Here is a 25,655-nt window from a genome sequence, read left to right as displayed (position 1 = left end):
TAATGCATGTTTTTTAGATATAGAAAAAATCACAAATTCATAGCTTTTTCTTCTGTAAAATATGAAAACCACAGTGGTTCAATATCTATTCCACTGATCTTCATTGCAGTCTACTAAACAAACAGTAAGAAGGTTGTGAAATCATTATAAAACATCCCTTTTACTTATAAAAATAGTTAGAAATGTTCACATTGAGAAATTCAATCATAACATACAGTTGTAAAAATTTAAAGTAAATTTGCTGATATAAAATAAACACATTTCACAAATTTTAAAGGATTTTTTGGTTGAAATAGGAAACATGACAATACTTTTTTGAATGCACTTTGTGAAAATGGAGTTTTTATCACTATTTCTGTATGGGTAATTGGTTGTACCTAGAGTAATCAGCCTTTGACAGTGACTTTTCAAACTTTGATCTTTGTAAATCTGTTGTATATTGTTGAGATCTTAATTTACTTCAATAACTTTTCACCATGACAAAGTTACTCCTTGTATAAAATTTGAAGGACACTTACAATAATTTTAACAACTTTTTTTGACATTTCGATGTTCATTAATTACTTCCCTTTGTGTCAACAACAAACAACCAAGGGAGATAACTAATAGGTGTGTTTGGGAACAAACAGGGATTCGCTGGCTGCTGCACTCCCATCGTCACCATTGTACTTCCCTACAGCTGCCAGTCAATGGAGTACTGATTTAACAATGAAACACTCACTTAACAGACATTTTATCATATTATAGATACTAACACAGGGAAACATGTTAATTTATCCAACAGGTGACCGTACTTTGAGTCTTAAATTGTAACAACTATTGACCTTTAACCTTGACCAATAGCCACTTATCTCTTATGAGATGCAGATGTTGGTGGCATGATGTTAAGGTGTGAATATGATCCAAATCTGTTCAGGGGTTCAGGAGATCTCTTGCACACAAATTTTGTCATGCATGTATACACTCATGCATGAGCACATAGACTCCAGCGGTCTCTAAGAAAGTGACAACTTAAGAAACTTGCTTTTGTAGAGCTGAGAAGTGACAACTTAAGTAACTTTTGTACAGCTGTGATGTGACAACTTAAGTAACTTTTGTACAGCTGAGAAGTGACAACTTAAGTAACTTTTGTACAGCTGAGAAATGACAACTTAAGTAATTTTTGTACAGCTGGGAAGTTACAACTTTGGTAACTTTTGTACAGCTGTTAAGTGACAACTTGGTAACTTTTGTACAGCTGAGAAGTGACAACTTATATAACTTTTGTACAGCTGAGAAGTGACAACTTAAGTAACTTTTGTACAGCTGAGAAATGACAACTTAAGTAATTTTTGTACAGCTGGGAAGTTACAACTTTAACAGCTGAGAAGTGACAACTTAAGTAACTTTTGTACAGCTGAGAAGTGACAACTTATATAACTTTTGTATGCTGAGAAGTGACAACTTAAGTAACTTTTGTACAGCTGAGAAGTGACAACTTAAGTAACTTTTGTACAACTGAGCAGCTGAGAAGTGACAAAGTTTTGTACTGAGAAGTGACAACTTATGAGTACTTTTGTACAGCTGAGAAGTGACAAGTTAAGTAACTTTTGTACAGCTGAGAAGTGACAACTTATATAACTTTTAAAAAAAAAAAAAATAGGACACACACAATGAAAATGATATAGTTTGCTGAGAAGGGAGAACTTCAGTAACTTTTGTACAGCTGAGAAGTGACAACTCAACTAACTTTTGTACAGCTGAGAAGTGACAACTCAACTAACTTTTGTACAGCTGAGAAATGACAACTAAAGTAACTTTTGTACAACTGAGAAGTGACAACTTAAGAAACTTTTGTACAGCTGAGAAGAGACAACTCAACTAACTTTTGTACAGCTGAGAAATGACAACTAAAGTAACTTTTGTACAACTGAGAAGTGACAACTTTGGTAACTTTTGTACAACTGAGAAGTGACAACTTAAGTAACTTTTGTACAACTGAGCAGCTGAGAAGTGACAACTTATATAACTTTTGTACAGCTGAGAAGTGACAACTTTGCTAACTTTTGTACAACTGAGAAGTAACTTTTGAAGAGAACTTTTGTAACTTAAGTAACTTTTGTACTTTTGTACACTGAGAAGTGACAACTTAAGTAACTTTTGTACAGCTGTGAAGTGACAACTTAAGTAACTTTTGTACAGCTGAGAAGTGACAACTCAACTAACTTTTGTACAGCTGAGAAATGACAACTTGGTAACTTTTGTACAACTGAGAAGAGACAACTTAAGTAACTTTTGTACAACTGAGAAGTGACAACTTAAGTACCTTTTGTACAACTGAGCAGCTGAGAAGTGACAACTTATATAACTTTTGTACGCTGAGAAGTGACAACTTTGCTAACTTTTGTATAACTGAGAAGAGACAACTTAAGTAACTTTTGTACAACTGAGAAGTGACAAGTTAAGTGACTTTTGTACAGCTGTGAAGTGACAACTTAAGTAACTTTTGTACAGCTGAGAAGTGACAACTCAACTAACTTTTGTACAGCTGAGAAATGACAACTTGGTAACTTTTGTACAACTGAGAAGAGACAACTTAAGTAACTTTTGTACAACTGAGAAGTGACAACTTAAGTAACTTTTGTACACATTAGAAACTTACTTTTGCCCTATTGAGAAGCGTTGCTTAAGCATTGGCCAAGTTGCTATCTTGTCGCTGCCAAGCCTTTAGGATACTGGCTTGGAGAGCTCGACCGAAGGCTTGCGTCCTGGGTATCTGTTGATGGCATTTAGATTTTCTGTGGCACATACTTCTGACTGTCCACCAGATAAGAAGGTGATAGCTGAAGTCAAACACAACACCAATTAAATATTGAATATCTCTTGTTTCTCTGCTTTGACACATTCTGAAATTAGAAACTAATTTGAAAGTTATCTATGAAGTTATTACAATTACACATGTAATCCACAGATGGAAATCTCTCCTAACTGTTCAATGTGAAGCTGATATATTTTTCTTTAATAAACCATAGAGAACCATTATGTCACAACAAGGGACATTATCCAGATATCACAAGGGGAAATTATCATACCATATCATACAAGAAATTCCCATCAAAGGGAGATAATGTGTCCAAAAAACAGGGAGATCTTAAGTATGTCCCAATAAGGGCGGAATATACCCAAAGAAGGAGAGATTATAAGCATGTCTGAAATGAAAAACAACCAAACAAGAGGAAGCAAATGAGTTTACCTGGAACAGCATCAGACAAAGTGCGACTGAGTGCTTGGACAGTGGCATGAGCATTATCATCAGCCATGTACTTCTTTGGACATGACTGACCAGCGGTCACCATGTTTGGTTTTGAAAAAGTTCCTTCCAGGTAAACATGGTGGTCAGCTAAGGCCTTGTATGTGAAAGCAAGAACCTGAAAAAGATAAAAAAGTTTAAATATGTATCCATTAATAGTCTGGTGTTACCTGTATCCATGAATAGTCTGGTGTTACCTGTATCAATGAAAAGTCTGGTGTTACCTGTATCAATGAATAGTCTGGTGTTACCTGTATCAATGAATAGTCTGGTGTTACCTGTATCAATGAAGTCTAGTGTTACGTGTATCCATGAATGGTCTATGATGGTCTGGTGTTACCTGTAGTCTGGGTGTTACCTGTATCAATGAACTGGTGTTACCTGTGTTACCTGTATCAATGAATATGATAGTCTGGTGTTACCTGTATCAATGAATATGATAGTCTAGTGTATGTATCCATGAATAGTCTGGTGTTACCTGTATCAATGAATAGTCTGGTGTTACCTGTATCCATGAATAGTCTGGTGTTACCTGTATCAATGAATATGATAGTCTGGTGTTACCTGTATCAATGAATAGTCTGGTGTTACCTGTATCAGTGAATATGATAGTCTGGTGTTACCTGTATCCATGAATATGATAGTCTGGTGTTACCTGTATCCATGAATAGTCTGGTGTTACCTGTATCAATGAATAGTCTGGTGTTACCTGTATCCATGAATATGATAGTCTGGTGTTACCTGTATCAATGAATATGATAGTCTAGTGTTACCTGTATCAATGAATAGGATATAAAAGCTTTCACATAATTGCAGGTTGGAGAAAAGAGATTATTGCAATTGACAAAACAAACTCATTTATTACAAATATGCCAACAGCTAGGGTGAGCCCAAAGTGTTAACTGTAAGCTATGATTTAAAATGAACATACATGTTGATGACCAAGACTGATCATGCTTACAAAATGTTGTAACATTTAATTACACTGTAAAGAGATGTACCTATAACATCACATTGATACACTCAGAACACCTTGGCCTGATTCCAGTATCTTCAGTGAAACATGTAGGCTGAGTTTGGTACAATGAAATTGCCGCTTGGCTTGTTCCAGTGCATCATGATATAACTAAGTGAACATGATTGATATCAGAATCTTTTAAAAAGACTTCCATCAGATTTCCTGTTGATATATAGCTAAAAGCTAGATTCCATTTCAGACTTTGGTTTTTTTTGCCATAATAACAGTGAAATCTATTAGTATTAGCCTAACTTCTGTTCATAAAATAAATCCATGTGACATTTATATAATTTTTTGCAGTTTACTCCATTCTTTTGATGGTACATGATGTATTTATACAACCAATGTTTCTACAAGACAAACATTCCGTGTTATCAACATAGCATTTGCTGATGATTTTACGGAAAAGTAATTATTTTAAGTGCCGATTTGAAAATACTGAAATGTGGTAAATATGATATGAAATGAAGTTACACTGTAGCCGAACTGGACGGGGTCGATCAGTCAGCTCAGTAGGTAGAGCATCCGTCTAGAGTTCGGAAGGTTCAAACTCTGGTCTGGCTGTGCATTTTTCCACTCTTGTTACATTTGGTGCCGTAACGGAACCTTGTTTCAAGCAGTACGTGAATGTTTAACAAGGGGATACCCAAACCTGGGTTGTTAGATGTGATGTCTTTGGGGCAAATACTAAAATTAAGGAGAGAGGAATGTAACGGAACAGAATGGGGTCGATTGCCGATGAACAATTAGCTCAGTAGCCTGTAGAGCATCAGTCTAGAGTTTGGAAGGTCTCGGGTTAGAATTTCGGTCTGGTCGCGCATTTTTCTGCTCCTGTTACAGTACTGTATAGGCTCTATATAAACAATATGTCTGTGGTCCATGTTATACTATGATACATACAGTTCCTTCTGTATCAACCAAAGGTGCTTATTAGTGCAATAATTGGTCGACGATCGATTACGATCTAATGTGTAACCCTGGTAAAACACTGGCCGCATTATACCACTCGGCTAGAGAGAGCTTCTCTTTAGCTCAATTGGTCGGAAGCATTGAAATAAATAATGACCATTCTTCCATTGGCGCCCACATAGAGACCTGGAAATAGAACTTAGCCATGCCCCACCAGCATCGCTGTAATCCCTGGAAACTCAAGGACATGTTATATCTTGAAGGGAGAGTATGTAACACTGGTAAAATACTAGCTGCAATATACTACTCCGATAGAGAGAACTTCTCTTTAGCTTGATAGGTTGAGCATCAGACTAGTAAGTAGTTCCTTGTGGAGGCATTGATATAAATAATGACCTCTGTTACACGTGTTTGACTGTAACAATGTGCAAATATTGATGTTTTAATTAGTGACACTGTTTAACTATATTTTAATTAATTGAATTGTTGCGCTGCGTTCGTTGTACTGTTATGTAATACTGTGTTGCGTGCGGCCACTGTTCCGTCTACCTGTACCGTCCTTGTGTGTGTTCGATGTCACGTGTCTTACTTTGTGTTGTCCATATATGGGTATTATTCCTAATATAGGTATTACTTCGTTTTGGGTCAGTGGTCAGTCCGGTTGTCTTTGTCTATGTTTGGCGCGGTTTTTTATTAGTCCTTTGTGTGCAGACCTAGAGGGCGGACGTATAGTAGATCTAGACCTGTGTCCGCAAGATTTGAATCTTGTGTCTTGTAATTTGTTCTCTAGATATTTGGTATGTACGATAAAGTCTCAGTCTAGCTGCTCTCGTAATTGGGTTTTGTAAATTATTGATTCATTTTATAATTGAGGGTTCAGATGAAATAAAGTTAATTAATGTGTGAAACGGTGCTTTTCATAAAGTGACGTAATTGTGATCTCATGTACGTATATATGGATTGAAGTTATTTAAAATAACAGGTGAAATATACCTTTACGTGTATTTTACAGATTGATGTAAGATCTACAATTAGTCCACGCACAGACCTTTTTTTTTCTGTCTGGCAAACACCCGACCCATAGTTGGGGTAGGTATTTTAATAGATATTATATGTAGAATACGAGAGCTTGTGTAATTGATAATGTCAGTTATATTATTAGTAATTATGTAATAATGTAAGTTGTAAGCAGTTTCCTGTAGACCACGGTCTACTTATATATACTAATAAGCGTAAAGCTGAGGCCTATTGATATTCCTATTTAGAATAAAGTATTAAGTGTGAATGTATTAAATATGTATTTACTGGATGTACATCATGTTATGAATGTAGACAACGTTTCATTATGTAATTGATTGTATTATGTCTTTGTAGGGTTTTAATTGTATTCTGTACAACATAGAATAAATGGAATAAGTCAGCACAGTACACGTCGTTGTTCTTTAAAAACTTGACAACTTTACATTATTATGCTGTTGTTATATTTACCTTATTTACATAGCAATAACAAGAGTTGTTTCAGGACAGATGTCGAATGATGGACCAGAGACACAAGGCAACTTAATTTGATCACCATCATCTGATGATGGGATTAAAACAGTCGGAAAGAGTTATTTTGATGTTTGTCATTTAAAGTTTGTTACTGTCATTTCTGTGGAACTTCTAGAGATTTCCCTTGAAGTACAGTTAACATACCAGTGTTCTAGTCTTGAATGGCATATTTTGATTAGTATTAATGGCTCCCTCTTTGACCTAAGTCTTGTAAAATTGTTACCCCTAGTTCTTAAGTACTACTGCATGGATCTCCATTAAACAGTAGGAACATGTGAAATATTTGTCTTTGTTGTTCAAGCCATACTTTCCTTAAGTATTGGTCTTTGTGTTTGCCATATTTGGGGCCTAATTCTATATGCAAGACAACCACCGTTTTGAATTACAATATTCGAAGTTCTTACAGCTATCTCCTCCTTATATCAAGCACTTCTGTATGAATATGTAAAAGCCTCATATAGTCTATACAGGAAAATATGACAAAAAATATTTGTAATTGAAATTTGACCGAGGACACCTCAGCTGTGTTTTATTGCCAGTTTTGGGGGTACACACACATATATATATACATATACCAAATAATACAACCTCACATATTCTCAAACTTGCATCAAGCACAATGAATAAATCATTTTTCAAGGTCATGACCTAAAAATTAAACCAATGATGCTGAACATGATTCCAATCTATTTAATGCCTGGAGAAAAAGAGAGAGTTGACATCTTGGGCAAGCATGAAAAAAACCCCAAAAAACAGCATCATACGTATTTTGCATGTAATCTTTTGAATTTTTGAAGATTAAGAATACATACCACTAAACCCAATGAGACAGATTTACATCAAGAAAATATTCAAATCAAATTAGTACTGAAATGTTGCTTCTTGATAAATGAAATATTCTCAGGTTTGGTTTATTGTTGCTTTATGACCTATTCAGTTTGCCAAGTTTTTGAGAAACTCGAAACCTTGGAACATACGAGACAGAAGTGGACAGCTAGTGATAGAGACTGTCAGATACTTTCACTACTCCGCTTTCAAGGCCCTGTGGCCTTGTGTCTAATGAAAAGATATTATGTTTATACCTTAGCCTACTTAATTGTACGTATATGAGATTGGTCAATATTGAATTATAAATAACTCCTGAAAATTCAATTTACAAATTTACATAAACATTTGAAGGTCATGACCTTGAAACAGATGCATATTCATATTAAGCATATACATATTTGTTACAGTAACTCAGTAAACGATGTACTCTGACAACACAAAAAACTATTAGCAATTCTGGATGATAATTTACATATATGTCAGTAGACCACCTACACACTTCACACTTCCATCCTTAGAATCGGGTCAGAAACACTAGACATTTACAACTGATAATGTTAAGCCTCTTTATTACTCAATATCGTGCAAATAAAATGTCATGAACTAATTATAAAAAATTTCCAATGCATTTTAACTAAAATTTTAATCTAGATGTCTCTGTCTTTGACACCTCACTCCTCTGTAAAAGAGGGTTAGCAGATGAGTGTCAGTTCACTGCTGTTTCACAGTTGTTTCAGCAGTTCTTACAAAAATTTCTACCTTATTATCAAAACGACTTCAATTTTAATCTTGACAGATTTCTTCAAATTCATCATTTGATAGCAAAGCCAACATGATCATTTGAAGCTATGGACTTCTTAAAAAATGTGTTTTTTTCTTTAATGTACTGCATCATACTTATCAAAATCATTTTTTTCTCCAAAATCTTGTTCTATGCCGAAGATAAAAATAAGTTTTATTCCAATAAGAATTTGAAATGCCACTATTATCATTATGTTTTTGGTAAAACAAAATTTTGAATCAGTATTTATGTTACATCATAAATAATGATGTATAACAATAATATCTCATTAATTTTGAAACAATAATTTCAAAAACATTTTCCCCCCAAGAATCAAAATGATGATCTAAACATTAAATATGTGGAGTATATTTTTGAATGATGTTGAAAAAGAAAGGAAAAAAGCAGCAACTGTACACTTAATTATTTGTAGTAATGCCAAATGATTATGAAATAAATCCATTTAAGCTTTGAGTGAGGAACTCCTATAAAGAGAGAAAAAAAGGCCATAACGTTGTATAGCTAGCATATCTCCTAAATTGATACCAAAATCTCTTATGTTAATCCTTAGTGAAGCTATTATGTTTTTCATCTTAAATTTTTAAACTAGAACCTTGTAGGGCCTTGTATTGCTCACCTAGCAAATTTGATTTTCTTAACCAAAGAATGCTTCAGACTAAATTTGATCATAATCCAATCATTCCTTCTGGAGGAGTAGGATTTTAAAGAATATACTCTATTTCCCCCCTGCCCCAGGTGGCTGAGACACATGGTTTAAATTAACTTTATTCAACTACACCTAAGAATGCTTCAGACCAAATCTTGGCAAAAACCATTCTTACAAGAGGTGTAGGAATTTGAGGAATTTACGCTATTTCTCCTATTAGGCCCACCTCTCCGGCCCCAAGGGGATAAGACCTAAGATTAATACAAGACTGATTTTCCTTCACCCTAGAATGCTTTAGATAAATTTGCAATAAGTCCATTAATTAGTACTTGAGGTGTATATGAGAGGACCTGCTCCTCAGTCCCCTTGGAGCTGTGAACCAATATTTATACTTACTTGGTTCCCATTCCCCAAGGATGCTTCAGACCAAATTTGGTCAGTTGTTCAGGACTAGAATTTTTTTCAGTAAAAAATTGATGGAGGAACGAAGTTCACTGCACTGTAGTCCTTCGGACCAAGTGAGCAAATACAATTGTTAACCATTTTCAAATGCCAGATCTTGAGATGTAGAGCACATTTAAGGAACACAAATGTGTCTGGTTGGCCAGTCACAACATCTCAGGAAGACATCTGTTACTAAGGGCCACACATATCAAGTCAGGAATAGACAGGATACTGGTAGGGTCAGTAACATCACTTCAGTTAGAGATCTGTAACTGGTGGGGCCAGTAACATCACTTCAGTTAGAGAACTGTAACTGATGGGGCCAGAAACGTCACTTCAGTAAGAGATCTATAACTGGTGGGGCCAGTAACATCACTTCAGTTAGAGAACTGTAACTGATGGGGCCAGAAACGTCACTTCAGTAAGAGATCTATAACTGGTGGGGCCAGTAACATCACTTCAGTTAGAGAACTGTAACTGATGGGGCCAGAAACGTCACTTCAGTAAGAGATCTATAACTGGTGGGGCCAGTAACATCACTTCAGTAAGAGATCTATAACTGGTGGGGCCAGTAACATCACTTCAGTAAGAGATCTATAACTGATGGGGCCAGAAACGTCACTTCAGTAAGAGATCTATAACTGGTGGGGCCAGTAACATCACTTCAGTAAGAGATCTATAACTGGTGGGGCCAGTAACATCACTTCAGAAAGAGATCTATAACTGGTGGGGCCAGTAACATCACTTCAGTAAGAGATCTGTAACTGATGGGGCCAGTAACATCACTTCAGTAAGAGATCTGTAACCAGTGGGGCCAGTAACATCACTTCAGTAAGAGATCTATAACTAGTGGACCAGTAACGTCACTTCAGTAAGAGATCTATAACTAGTGGGGCCAGTAACATCACTTCAGTAAGAGATCTGTAACCAGTGGGGCCAGTAACATCACTTCAGAAAGAGATCTATAACTAGTGGACCAGTAACATCACTTCAGTAAGAGATCTATAACTGGTGGGGCCAGTAACATCACTTCAGTAAGAGATCTATAACTGGTGGACCAGTAACATCACTTCAGTAAGAGATCTATAACTGGTGGGGCCAGTAACATCACTTCAGTAAGAGATCTATAACTGGTGGGGCCAGTAACATCACTTCAGTAAGAGATCTATAACTGGTGGGGCCAGTAACATCACTTCAGTAAGAGATCTGTAACTGGTGGGACCAGTAACATCACTCCAGTAAGAGATCTATAACTGGTGGGGCCAGTAACATCACTTCAGTAAGAGATTTGTTATTGGTGGGGCCAGTAACATCACTCCAGTAGGAGATTTGTTATTGGTGGGCCCAGTGGTGATCTAGAGATCTGTAATATTATATTAACACAAATATTTTCACACATACTACAACATAATTGCATATCAAATGCCCATAGGTGTTTAATACTCATACCCTTCAGCAAGTTAACACATTGTACTTAGCATGTAAGCAAGTAATACCGGTATGTTACTACTATAATCATAGACAACTTAACTATAAATAACTCAATATTAGGTCCTAGCTTGGTACAGGAAACACATCCTATATAAATGGTTTACATCAGACTATTTCCTAATCAACATATCAAATATTTCCTTTTTAAAGATCTAATTCATCTAAAAGTGGTTTTTTTTTTTTTTTGAAAAATTGAAAGATATGATAAAAAGATCTATAAAAGATCTCTTTCTCTGATATGATGTTACATACATGCTTGTTAGTATCAGTTTCTAAAATCTGACACCTGAACGATTTAGATGGAGAATGATAAGAAGCAGTAGGCAGCTTAGAGTAGAGGTAAAAGTTAAAACAATAAGGGACTCAAGTGTTTTAAATAAAACGTACTTAAATAAAATGTCCATCTGTCGATGAATATAAGGACAAGAACTGGCTATGAGTGTTTGATTTACACAATCATTGTTTCAGGGATACTGACTCCTCAGTCACAATCAACTTGTGAATGTTCCAATATATCTGTATGCTATGATAGGGCCAGAACGTGTTAGCCTCTGTCAAATCATTTCCTTTGCACAACAGGGCTAAAATTGGTGGACTCCACAATGAATAGTGTAAGAATGAGCCTCTTATCACAGAGGAAGAGTAATTTCCCATGACCTATCTAGTACAGGCCACGTAAATTACACATTATACAAGTCACAGTCAATCACAGGGTCAGGGTCAAAGTTAAAAAAATATCACATATGACATCTTCAGTGCGCCTTCATTAGCCTTCACTCTCACAACAGCTTTTCTTCCTCAGTTGCCAAAGGTTTCAAGATTTCAAAGATGATTTCAAGTGTAGTGTTCATCTCTCATTCAAAAGAATGAAATACAGACACGCTTCAAAAAGCTCATCACACCTGCTTTTACGTGAAAAATAAAATTAATTTGCCTTCATGGGCAAAGAAAAGGAGTGCTTAAAGCAAAAGGTTAACACGTTTACTTTACACAGGAACAAAATATATGTATATCAAGACCTTTTGAACACATCATGACAACTCCATGTCACGCACTTGTCTTTTCAGAAAGATATATCACAGTGATACCTAAAATGGTCCAAAATACCAAATATGGTACATGGTGACCTAAAACGTGGCATACAATACCAAATATGGTGTTGAGTTGGGACTTGTGCACAATGAAATGAAGTCTATTGGATTAAATTAATTATATGACATAATTAATTGTTGTTCTAGGTAAATTCATTGCACAAACTATGAACCATGGAAGCAGACTATTTGTGCTAATGCTGTTTTTGACAAAAAAAAACAGCACTAAGTCATGACCTTTGGTGCTCAGAGTCAAAACAGCCAAACTCAACTGGCTTCAGTGTCCCTCACTGATATTTCCTTTGTATCACAAACTCGCTGTCTGTCCAGCACAGCTGTGTTTAATACCCCAACAAGAGGTCAAGTACTGACCTCTTGGGGAGGTCAGAGGTCACAATAGATGAATAGGGTCAGTAAATGTCGGGACACATGCTCCAGTCCTGCTTTTCTTTACAGTCCCAGTACTTCCTGTTATAAGTGTGGATCAAACTTCCTGTTGCTTCGTCCTTTTTCTTTTCAAACCAAACAGGTTTATGTACTTCTGGTTCCTCACCTACCAGATAAACATCAAAATTAATAATAGCATAAATCATACTCCTCACCTACCAGGTAAACATCCTAATTAATAATAATCATACTCCTCACCTACCAGGTAAACATCCTAATTAATAATAATCATACTCCTCACCTACCAGGTAAACATCCTAATTAATAATAGTCATACTTCTCACCTACCAGGTAAACATCCTAATTAATAATAGTCATACTTCTCACCTACCAGGTAAACATCCTAATAAATAATAATAGTCATATAATTAATAATAGTCATTCTCACCTACCAGGTAAACATCCTAATTAATAATAGTCATACTTCTCACCTACCAGGTAAACATCCTAATAAATAATAGTCATATTCCTCACCTACCAGGTAAACATCCTAATTAATAATAGTCATACTTCTCACCTACCAGGTAAACATCCTAATTAATAATAGTCATACTTCTCACCTACCAGGTAAACATCCTAATTAATAATAGTCATACTCCTCACCTACCAGGTAAACATCCTAATTAATAATAGTACTTCTCACCTACCAGGTAATCCTAATAAATAATAGTCATACTTCTCTACCAGGTAAACATCCTCACCTACCAGGTAAACATCCTAATAAATAATAGTCCTATTCCTCACCTACCAGGTAAACATTCTAGTTAATAATAGTCATATTCCTCACCTACCAGGTAAACATCCTAATTAATAATAGTCATACTTCTCACCTACCAGGTAAACATCCTAATTAATAATAGTCATATTCCTCACCTACCAGGTAAACATCCTCATAAATAATAGTCATATTCCTCACCTACCAGGTAAACATCCTAATTAATAATAGTCATACTTCTCACCTACCAGGTAAACATCCTAATTAATAATAGTCATATTCCTCACCTACCAGGTAAACATCCTCATAAATAATAGTCCTACCAGGTAAACATCATCATTAATAATAATCATACTCCTTACCTACCAGGTAAACATCCTAATTAATAATAGCATAAATCATACTCCTTACCTACCAGGTAAACATCCTCATAAATAATAGTCATACTCCTCACCTACCAGGTAAACATCCTAATTAATAATAGTCATACTCCTCACCTACCAGGTAAACATTCTAATTAATAATAGTCATACTTCTCACCTACCAGGTAAACATCCTAACTAATAACAATCTTACTCCTCACCTACCAGGTAAACATCCTAATTAATAATAATCATACTCCACACCTACCAGGTAAACATCCTAATTAATAATAGGATGTATGATTTCTAGGAGAATACAGTTATTAAATCAACATAACCTTCAATAACCAAGAAAATCTTCTTTTCCCATTTCAAATTTCCTAGACCCCTACAACTTTATAATTTGAATGACCTACCTCTTTTTAGAGCTTCTTCAGCCTCTGCTTCACGTCGTTTACGTGTTGCTCTCTGTTTCTCCTCAAGTCTCAATTTGCACTTATTTGCTTCATCCCAGTTTCCATCTTCCATGAGTCGCTGATCTGGGCGTCGGCGACAATCCGTGGGTGCTACACCATCCTCAAACTCGTTCAGTTCAATGGCCAGGCGTGTGAAGTGGTACATTCGCTCCGACCCAGGTCTAAGGAGAGATAAATAATGGGGAGATAACTTAACAGCTACCATAAACAGTATTCACAATGAAATGTTATTGATAACTTCCTACTATAGCGTATCTGTTTGACAGAAAAGAAAGCATCACAGGGGTTAGGAATACAAAGTTCAATGTGTTCCTTTGATAAATTCTTTATCAGCATTACTCTGTTTTCCAAAACACAAAAGTATCAATATGCCAAGGAGGTATTCTTCGTAACTATGATTTAACTACCTATGCAGTTGCTTTTCAGCTGAAATGCTTGTTTATTTTCCTTGTATGTATATATGTAATCATCCAGTTAGTCACCAATATTTACTCATTTTCATTAGCAAAACTACTTCAATCTGTCCCTGACTTTGTATTAGAGGTCATGTGTTCCGTCCCCCTTTGGGTGATGTTAAAAGTCCTCTCCTGACTTTGTATTAGAGGTCATGTGTTTCGTCCCCCTTGGGTGATGTCATAAGTCCTCTCCTGACTTTGTATTAGAGGTCATGTGTTCCGTCCCCCTTGGGTGATGTCATAAGTCCTCTCCTGACTTTGTATTAGAGATAATTAGTCAGTGTGCTACACAGAATACTTACGGGAGAAGTCGTCGTTCCCAGATGACAAACGGTGCTCCTGTCTCAAACATTGGTTTTCCTTTGTTGGATTCGTCCACATGAAGGACCTGTGCACCCTCCATTTTACGGTCCCATGTCCCTGTCAGAACCCACTTGGCCTTTCCTCCTGCATCCGTTACCACACCTGTAACCTAAAAAACCAGCTCGCATTAAAACCTACTTCATTACATTAACGTCTTCTTGAACTTTATTTATAAATAACAGCACAATATCTATCTGAAATAAGTGTCCGTTTTCCCCTGCGATACGGTGTCTAGTAATCGAAATAAGAGTATTCACACAAGTTTTAATCTATTGGTTTTGACACTCTGCTATAACAGCAGTATATCTACACCAATGTATTATGTTTCTCAATTTTGTTATAAAATCACATCTCTGAACAACCTGGTGCTATTGATATTTTCCTATATATACTGATGTAAATTACCGTCTATATCTATTGCTGTCACCAGCTTGTGAGAGTTACTGATACCATTGAAGGTATTTATAGTTAACAGCTGAACGTACCTTTCTGTGTTTCTCTTGAGAGAAGTAACTATATACTGCTGAACTTACCTTTCTGGGTTTCTCTTGAGAGAAGTAACTATATACTGCTGAACGTACCTTTCTGGGTTTCTCTTGAGAGAAGTAACTATATACTGCTGAACGTACCTTTCTGGGTTTCTCTTGAGAGAAGTAACTATATACTGCTGAACGTACCTTTCTGTGTTTCTCTTGAGAGAAGTAACTATATACTGCTGAACGTACCTTTCTGGGTTTCTCTTGAGAGAAGTAACTATATACTGCTGAACGTACCTTTCTGTGTTTCTCTTGAGAGAAGTAACTATATACTGCTGAACATACCTTTCTGGGTTTCTCTTGAGAGAAGTAACTATATACTGAACGTACCTTTCTGGGTTTCTCTTGAGAGAAGTAACTATATACTGAACGTACCTTTCTGGGTTTCTCTTGAGAGAAGTAACTATATACTGCTGAACTTACCTTTCTGGGTTTCTCTCGTGAGAAGTAACTATATACTGCTGAACGTACCTTCCTGTGTTTCTCTTGAGAGAAGTAACTATATACTGCTGAACGTACCTTTCTGGGTTTCTCTTGAGAGAAGTAACTATATACTGCTGACCGTACCTTTCTGGGTTTCTCTTGAGAGAAGTAACTATATACTGAACGTACCTTTCTGGGTTTCTCTAGAGAGAAGTAACTATATACAGCTGAACGTACCTTTCTGGGTTTCTCTTGAGAGAAGTAACTATATACTGCTGACCGTACCTTTCTGGGTTTCTCTTGAGAGAAGTAACTATATACTGAACGTACCTTTCTGGGTTTCTCTAGAGAAAAGTAACTATATACAGCTGAACATACCTTTCTGGGTTTCTCTTGAGAGAAGTAACTATATACTACTGAACGCACCTTTCTGGGTTTCTCTCGTGAGAAGTAACTATATACTGAACATACCTTTCTGGGTTTCTCTTGAGAGAAGTAACTATATACAGCTGAACATACCTTTCTGGGTTTCTCTTGAGAGAAGTAACTATATACTGCTGAACGCACCTTTCTGGGTTTCTCTCGTGAGAAGTAACTATACACAGCTGAACGTACCTTTCTGGGTTTCTCTCGTGAGAAGTAACTATATACAGCTGAACGTACCTTTCTGGGTTTCTCCACGAGAAGTAATATATACAGCTGCACGTAACTTTCTGGGTTTCTCTCGTGAGAAGTAACTATATACTGGTGAACATACCATTCTGGGTTTCTCTCGTGAGAAGTAACTATATACTGGTGAACATACCATTCTGGGTTTCTCTCGTGAGAAGTAACTATATACTGGTGAACGTACCTTTCTGGGTTTCTCTTGAGAGAAGTAACTATATACTGAACGTCCTTTTCTGGGTTTCTCTTGAGAGAAGTAACTATATACTGCTGAACGTACCTTTCTGAGTTTCTCTCGTGAGAAGTAACTATATACTGCTGAACATACCTTTCTGGGTTTCTCTTGAGAGAAGTAACTATATACTGAACATACCTTTCTGGGTTTCTCTTGAGAGAAGTAACTATATACTGAACATACCTTTCTGGGTTTCCCTTGAGAGAAGTAATTATATACTGCTGAACTTACCTTTCTGGGTTTCTCTCGTGAGAAGTAACTATATACTGCTGAACGTACCTTTCTGGGTTTCTCTCGTGAGAAGTAACTATATACTGCTGAACGTACCTTTCTGGGTTTCTCTCATGAGAAGTAACTATAAACTGAAGGTACCTTTCTGGGTTTCTCTAGTGAGAAGTAACTATATACGGCTGAACTTACCTTTCTGGGTTTCTCTCGTGAGAAGTAACTATATACTGCTGAAGGTACCTTTCTGGGTTTCTCTAGTGAGAAGTAACTATATACGGCTGAACTTACCTTTCTGGGTTTCTCTCGTGAGAAGTAACTATATACTGCTGAACGTACCTTTCTGGGTTTCTCTCGTGAGAAGTAACTATATACTGCTGAACGTACCTTTCTGGGTTTCTCTCATGAGAAGTAACTATATACTGGTGAACGTAACTTTCTGGGTTTCTCTCGTGAGAAGTAACTATATACTGGTGAACATACCATTCTGGGTTTCTCTCGTGAGAAGTAACTATATACTGGTGAACGTACCTTTCTGGGTTTCTCTTGTGAGAAGTAACTATATACTGGTGAACGTTACTTTCTGGGTTTCTCTCGTAAGAAGTAACTTTAAACTGCTGAACGTACCTTTCTGGGTTTCTCTCGTGAGAAGTAACTATATACTGCTGAACGTACCTTTCTGAGTTTCTCTCGTGAGAAGTAACTATACACAGCTGAACGTACCTTTCTGGGTTTCTCTCGTGAGAAGTAACTATATACAGCTGAACGTACCTTTCTGGGTTTCTCCACGAGAAGTAATATATACAGCTGCACGTAACTTTCTGGGTTTCTCTCGTGAGAAGTAACTATATACTGGTGAACATACCATTCTGGGTTTCTCTCGTGAGAAGTAACTATATACTGGTGAACATACCATTCTGGGTTTCTCTCGTAAGAAGTAACTATATACTGGTGAACGTACCTTTCTGGGTTTCTCTTGAGAGAAGTAACTATATACTGAACGTACCTTTCTGGGTTTCTCTTGAGAGAAGTAACTATATACTGCTGAACGTACCTTTCTGGGTTTCTCTCGTGAGAAGTAACTATGTACTGCTGAACGTACCTTTCTGAGTTTCTCTCGTGAGAAGTAACTATATACTGCTGAACATACCTTTCTGGGTTTCTCTTGAGAGAAGTAACTATATACTGAACATACCTTTCTGGGTTTCTCTTGAGAGAAGTAACTATATACTGCTGAACTTACCTTTCTGGGTTTCTCTCGTGAGAAGTAACTATATACTGGTGAACGTACCTTTCTGGGTTTCTCTTGAGAGAAGTAACTATATACTGAACATACCTTTCTGGGTTTCTCTTGAGAGAAGTAACTATATACTGCTGAACTTACCTTTCTGGGTTTCTCTCGTGAGAAGTAACTATATACTGCTGAACGTACCTTTCTGGGTTTCTCTCGTGAGAAGTAACTATATACTGCTGAACGTACCTTTCTGGGTTTCTCTCATGAGAAGTAACTATATACTGAAGGTACCTTTCTGGGTTTCTCTAGTGAGAAGTAACTATATACGGCTGAACGTACCTTTCTGGGTTTCTCTCGTGAGAAGTAACTATATACTGCTGAACGTACCTTTCTGGGTTTCTCTCGTGAGAAGTAACTATATACTGCTGAACGTACCTTTCTGGGTTTCTCTCATGAGAAGTAACTATATACTGGTGAACGTAACTTTCTGGGTTTCTCTCGTGAGAAGTAACTATATACTGGTGAACATACCATTCTGGGTTTCTCTCGTGAGAAGTAACTATATACTGGTGAACGTACCTTTCTGGGTTTCTCTCGTGAGAAGTAACTATATACTGGTGAACGTTACTTTCTGGGTTTCTCTCGTGAGAAGTAACTATAAACTGCTGAACGTACCTTTCTGGGTTTCTCTCGTGAGAAGTAACTATATACTGCTGAACGTACCTTTCTGGGTTTCTCTCATGAGAAGTAACTATATACTGAAGGTACCTTTCTGGGTTTTTCTAGTGAGAAGTAACTATATACGGCTGAACTTACCTTTCTGGGTTTCTCTCGTGAGAAGTAACTATATACTGGTGAATGTACCTTTCTGGGTTTCTCTCGTGAGAAGTAACTATATACTGCTGAACGTACCTTTCTGGGTTTCTCTCGTGAGAAGTAACTATATACTGCTGAACGTACCTTTCTGGGTTTCTCTCATGAGAAGTAACTATATACTGGTGAACGTAACTTTCTGGGTTTCTCTCGTGAGAAGTAACTATATACTGGTGAACATACCATTCTGGGTTTCTCTCGTGAGAAGTAACTATATACTGGTGAACGTACCTTTCTGGGTTTCTCTCGTGAGAAGTAACTATATACTGGTGAACGTTACTTTCTGGGTTTCTCTCGTGAGAAGTAACTATAAACTGCTGAACGTACCTTTCTGGGTTTCTCTCGTGAGAAGTAACTATATACTGCTGAACGTACCTTTCTGGGTTTCTCTCATGAGAAGTAACTATATACTGAAGGTACCTTTCTGGGTTTCTCTAGTGAGAAGTAACTATATACGGCTGAACTTACCTTTCTGGGTTTCTCTCGTGAGAAGTAACTATATACTGGTGAATGTACCTTTCTGGGTTTCTCTCGTGAGAAGTAACTATATACTGCTGAACGTACCTTTCTGGGTTTCTCTCGTGAGAAGTAACTATATACTGCTGAACGTACCTTTCTGGGTTTCTCTCATGAGAAGTAACTATATACTGGTGAACGTTACTTTCTGGGTTTCTCTCGTGAGAAGTAACTATAAACTGCTGAACGTACCTTTCTGGGTTTCTCTAGTGAGAAGTAACTATATACTGCTGAACGTACCTTTCTGGGTTTCTCTCATGAGAAGTAACTATATACTGAAGGTACCTTTCTGGGTTTCTTTAGTGAGAAGTAACTATATACGGCTGAAGTTACCTTTCTGGGTTTCTCTCGTGAGAAGTAACTATATACTGGTGAATGTACCTTTCTGGGTTTCTCTCGTGAGAAGTAACTATATACTGGTGAATGTACCTTTCTGGGTTTCTCTTGTGAGAAGTAACTATATACTGGTGAACGTTACTTTCTGGGTTTCTCTCGTGAGAAGTAACTCTATACTGGTGAACGTTACTTTCTGGGTTTCTCTCGTGAGAAGTAACTATAAACTGCTGAACGTACCTTTCTGGGTTTCTCTCGTGAGAAGTAACTATATGCTGAATATTTAAGATGGCACTTGTCATTGTTTGTGTGATTGGTGATGTCCATCTCCCCGTGATGGTCAACCCACAACTTCCCAACAATGATATTGTGAACTGTTGTGGTCACTTTCCTCCATGTGTAATGATTTCCAGACTTTTTAAACAACAGGTGTGCAATTCCTGAAATGATGCATTTAATTTTAGAAATCAAGTCCACAACTTGTACAACAGATTTGCAATTTCTGAAATGTAACCACTGTTTTTTTCTACCTGCACATGCCTTAGCTGAACAAATTGGGACAAGAGGCCCATGGGGCCTGAACAGTCATTTGATTATAAAGACCTTCATATGAAAGAGGCAAAATAGGCCTAAAATAAATTGCTCAATTACTCCACAGCTTACATAGAAGACATTGTTGGTTCATCAAGACATTTTTGCTAGTTGAAAAACAAGCCACAGACCCAATATCAAGATGCTTGACCTCTAAGTTATTGAGAACCAATGTCAAGACCTTTGACCAAATAGTTATTGAGAACCAATATCAAGACCCTTGACCTCTAAGTTATTGAGAACCAATGTCAAGACCCTTGACCACTTAGTTACTGAGAACCAATGTCAAGACCTTTGACCTCTTAGTCAATAAGAATTAGTCATTAAAACATTTTAACACATTGGATACCTGTGACCTTGAAAGTAGATTAATGTCATTAATATTAACAAAGTTGGTAGCCCTTCATCCTAGCATGCTACAGGCCTAATATCATCATGCTTGTCCTTTTGAGTATTGAAAAGTCATTTAAACATTTTCATATATTTGACCCCTGTAAGCTTTTAACCAGATCAAGGTCATTCCTGTTCACCAGGGTTTGAATCGACTTTTTGAATTTATGAAATGATTCCTCATTCCCAGTGATGTTTTAATCTAAATTTGGTTGAAATCCATTGAAGCATTAAGAAAGAGTAGCATTTTGAAGCAAAAAATAGTTTAACTTCCTAGGGGTCAAATCATATTTCTGAAAGTAAGAAATATTTGCAAACCCCTACTGGTGTTATGGACAAAAGTCGTATGAAATTCATTCAACCATTAAGGAAAAGTACCATTATGAAGCAAAATATTGTCAAATTTCCCCTCTTGGGGCCTCACACCCAAGTCCCTAGGGGTTGAATCAGATTTTTTAATTCAAAAATTAACTGCAAAACGCTACTGATGTTACAGGCAATTTAATTGAATGAAATACATTCAAGCATTAAAGAAATTCAACGTTTTGAAGCGGAGTATTGTCCAAACACTGTTTTGGGGCCTCATACCTATTTCTCTATGTGTCAAATCAAATTTCTGAATTTAAGAAACGATACTCAATTCCAAATGATGTTTTAGACCAAATTTGCAGGTGTATTGTTTTAAAGGAAAAGTTTATGGATGGCACACCACTATGGACCCTGCACAATAGCACTAGATAAAAATACAACTAACATTGGTGTTATTATAACATGACGAGAAAATATTTCTTTTGAACATTTATGTCAAAAAAACGAAAACAAAATATGAGATTTGAGGAATTTCAAATTCAACTCCAATTCTCAATCTATTTTCTGTGATTAAAAAGCAAAATCCACATATTGGCCTTACCCAGTGGGATGACTTGAAGATATTTGCCCCTAAACTTGCTTGTCATGCTAAATTCTTGCCAGAGAATCCATTCTTTTCCCTCTGTATACTGGGCAGCTGTTGGAGGATGATGCATCACCTGTTCTGCAATTGTACGCCAGCCCAAATCATCCATACGGTCACACTCATATGTTTCACCAAGGAGTGGATTGAATGGTTTGGTGCTACGGTTTACGGTGGTGGAGAAGGAAGAAATTGTAAATGCTGCAACGTGCACAAGTTGTTCAGCCGAGTCCTCGCAAGCACCTGCCTTGTCAAGAATACTGGAGTACTCGAAGTCCTCAGTCAGTCTTTGAAGCATGGACAAAGGCTCATTAAAATTTACCTGTGAAGAAAGTTGGACAGAAAGTGTTTCTTTATATGTTTTAATACATGTTTGCCAAAATATTGACAAATTTGCCCTTTTGGGGCCCTGCCTACAAGTCCCTAGAGGTCAAATCAAATTTCTGAATGAAAGAAATAATTGCCTACTCTAACAGATGAATCAGGCCAAAGCTTGTTGAAATCCACCCTGGAGAATGGAGGAGTAGGGTAATTTCTGCACCTCCCTTCTGGTGCCCTATCCCCTAACCGCTTGGGGTAAAATAAAAAATCTGAATTTAATACATTATTACCCTCACCCGATGATGCATCAAACTAAATTTGGCAGAATACATTGCAGTAAAATGGAGGAGTAGGGTTTTAAAGAAAAAGTTTAAACACTACGCATGACAATGAACGAAACACAATGACCTAAAAATGGACAATTAGAAGTTTTGGAAATATCTTTCAAAACAATGTAAACTTATCATGTCCAGAAAAAGATGCATACTTGTCTGGAACACCTGATCTCACCTTTAGTTTTTGTGAAAGATGTTTTCAGAACTTAATGTCTCTATTTTATTTGTCTGATATCAACGTTCAATTTCATTGTGTCCTGTGTGTCAGTATTCTGGTATTCCATTTCTTTGAATCGCTTGCTTTTTGAGCTTTTATCATTTTTCTCTTCTTACAAATATACAAATACCTATATTAATCCGAAAAATACTTGTCAAACATTCTTTCTACACATTCCTGGGAAGAAAGCAGTCACCATCTAAAGGAATTTAGATATTAGTTCATTTTTGTTTTTCTGAAAACTAGAAACACAGTTATCTTGGATGACATCTTCATGCATGTCATGTCATTATGAGAAAATGATGTTCGTGAGATGAACAGGATTTACTTACAGGCATGGGTATTTTGGAAAGTTCTTTGCCTATGCAGTTCTTCATGATGCTCCACAAATTTAGGCTATAGTTTGGCTTTAATGGGATGACAGGTCTACGTGTCCCTCGACTCCCTAGGGAATCAGATGTAAGTTGACGTTCGGGACACTTCTTTGTTACTGACTTTGAACTGCCTTGACTCTGTAACAAAATGACATTTACATGAGAATTTTAAAAACATACAACTATAGAGAACATACTCTGTAGCTGTTTAAATGTTCAGGGTTGTCATTTCAAATTTGTCCCAGTTCACAGAGATTAAATTTTGCACAGATCTGAGACTACATTAAGCAGCAATCAGAAAACCATCTCTTTCCATTGATGTCCTGTCTACAGGTATATTATACAAATACCCATTTTTTTATTCATCTGAAAATAAATAAGCTGAATTTCACTCCCTCTTTGCAGAGCACTTCACTGCTGGGTTGATTGCCTTGTGAATAGCCAAGGCCTACCAGTAATACATGGTGGCAATCTCACTGAACAACATACAGGAGGCCCATCTCAAGTCATCCAGAACAATTTCGGTAAAATGTCTTGCTCAAGGACAAAATCATGTAAGCACAGACCGGTCTGTTTCGTTGATTCTTAATAAACACAAACCACCATAGGTACGGAGTGTCAAAACAATCACCAGTTGAATTACACGGGATCTTTATCTTAGTATATGCAGATCAATACTGCTACAGTGGATATAGCGAAATTTAAACCCCAGAAAATACAAGAGGTCCAAGGGTCCTGCATTATTCACCTGGCTAATTCAGCTATTCATTCATTTAAAAAAGAATTTCAAATATGACAATTTTTTTCTGAATATGGTTTCCCTATTGTGTCCCCCCTTCCTGAAAACACAAACAGATTCCCATTTCAGAAAAATTGCTTCTGATGAAAATTGAAGAAGAGAAAGAACTTACATTTCCCACCTGGTTCCCAACCCTCCTGTCCCTAAGGACTGAGACATAATGTTTATATAAATACAAGATTGATTTCCCTTCACCAAGGAATGCTTCAGACCAAATTTGGTACAATATCCACTCACTTCTTCAGGTGGAGTAGGATTTTAAAGAACTTACTCTATTTCCCCTATTGGGCCCCACCTGCCCCATTGAGCAAAGACCTAACAAGTATTCAAGACTAATTCCTCTTCACAAAAGAAAGCTTCAGACCAAATTTGGACATCATTAATTAATTCCTACAGGAGTAGGATCTTAAAGAATTTACACTATTTTCCCTACTTGGCCCTGCCATTCCTGCCCCCAGGGGGACCAAGACCTCAAATTTATGCAAAATTTATTTCCCTTCACACAAGAATGCTTCAAATTAAATTTAGGCAAAATCCATTTATTCCTACAGGTGGGGTAGGATTTAAAGGATTTACTTGCCAAAATTCCCCTCTTCAGCCCCACCCATCAAGGCCCTATTCGAGTAAATTTGAGCCTTTTTGTCCTGCCTCTCAGCCACAGTCTGATAAGGACCGTATAAATCACCATTTTGGTTCATCTTAAGTTTTCTACAAAATTTCATTGAAATCTAATTTTTGAGTTTTTGAGAAGAAGTAAAAAATGTTTAATTGTTTATAGAAGCACCACACATGATGCCTGACAAAGGCGATGTGGTCCTAAAAATGTTGACAGACAGAAGATGGATGATAGATGATGTACCCTGGCATTACTATCTGGTAAATATTAGAAATCTGAACATTAAAGTGTATGTGAATTGGGTTGTATAAATTTGATTTACCGCAGTGTCACCATCTGTGTTGATGTGAGAGTAAACACGAGCTTCCTGGGTGTCACGATCATCATCATTATCACTGCTCACACTACTGCGGTCCTCTGGTATGATCTGACTGTCCACGCTCATATCACTAATGGTCCTTCTGCCAAATAAAAGTCAAAGGTCACATAGATGTCTAGAAGTATGTTCCCATTTGCCGCAACATTCCAGTTGTGTCACTTTGGAACTGGTCTTTCAAATGGAACAATCATGTTTTCTGCAATATGCAAATCCAAAATGGTGGACTAAGTTAGTTGTTGCCAATATTTAGCTTTCATCAACAATGATGACGACGACATATTTGAAATGATGGCCGTGATTGGCACAAAACGAAAACACACCAGAGTGCAACTGTATTCTGAATCAATCATAACCAATTATGACAAGATGGAATTCTAATCTTATTTTTGCATGATACAATTTTCTAGAAAAAAAAATCTTTGCAACAGGTAAGCTCCCCATCTTTCATGAGTATGGGCATAAGCCTGTTAATGTTGGAAATAACCTGTGTGATTCAGTTGCAAAACTACATCATACATTCTCACTGACATCAGAGAGGGTTATATTACCTATAGATACAACAGTAAGATAATTTGGTGAAATTGTTGATTAATACATCTTTGTGAATATATGAGGACACATGAAATAATTTAATGATGGCCATATTGGATCCAACTCAGCACCTTCAAATGAGACGTTCTCCACAAATGGGTTAATTTCACTGGAACATCACTTTCCATTTATCAAAATGACTTGGTTCGTACCTGCACAACT

The 25,655-nt window shown here is 36.8% G+C and overlaps 1 protein-coding gene and 1 pseudogene across 3 annotated transcripts in view; both read right to left on the bottom strand.

Annotated features, from left to right (window-relative positions):
- Positions 1-2,442: 2,442 nt before the first annotated feature.
- On the bottom strand, positions 2,443-4,244 carry LOC132559807 (fructose-bisphosphate aldolase-like; annotated as a pseudogene).
- Positions 4,245-7,256: 3,012 nt separating this feature from the next.
- The window catches only part of LOC132559812 (oxysterol-binding protein 1-like), a 31,677-nt gene continuing 13,278 nt past the window's right edge, over positions 7,257-25,655 (bottom strand). For 2 of the 3 annotated variants that reach the window (XM_060224437.1, XM_060224439.1), the window contains 7 exons: positions 24,846-24,984; positions 23,067-23,246; positions 21,820-22,183; positions 20,169-20,368; positions 14,827-14,996; positions 14,010-14,230; positions 7,257-12,622 (listed from right to left, as the gene is read on the bottom strand). In XM_060224437.1, coding sequence (XP_060080420.1) covers positions 12,480-12,622; positions 14,010-14,230; positions 14,827-14,996; positions 20,169-20,368; positions 21,820-22,183; positions 23,067-23,246; positions 24,846-24,984 — 1,417 coding nt within the window. In that variant the 3' untranslated portion in view covers positions 7,257-12,479. The remainder of the gene's footprint in view (positions 12,623-14,009; positions 14,231-14,826; positions 14,997-20,168; positions 20,369-21,819; positions 22,184-23,066; positions 23,247-24,845; positions 24,985-25,655) is intronic. The other variant, XM_060224438.1, reaches the window with a different exon arrangement.

The sequence above is a fragment of the Ylistrum balloti genome, unplaced genomic scaffold, assembly GCF_031769215.1.
Source record: "Ylistrum balloti isolate Yb309-2 unplaced genomic scaffold, AGI_CSIRO_Ybal_v1 Utg370970, whole genome shotgun sequence".
Taxonomy (NCBI): Eukaryota; Metazoa; Mollusca; class Bivalvia; order Pectinida; family Pectinidae; genus Ylistrum; species Ylistrum balloti.
This window is presented reverse-complemented; position numbering and strand designations above follow the sequence as displayed.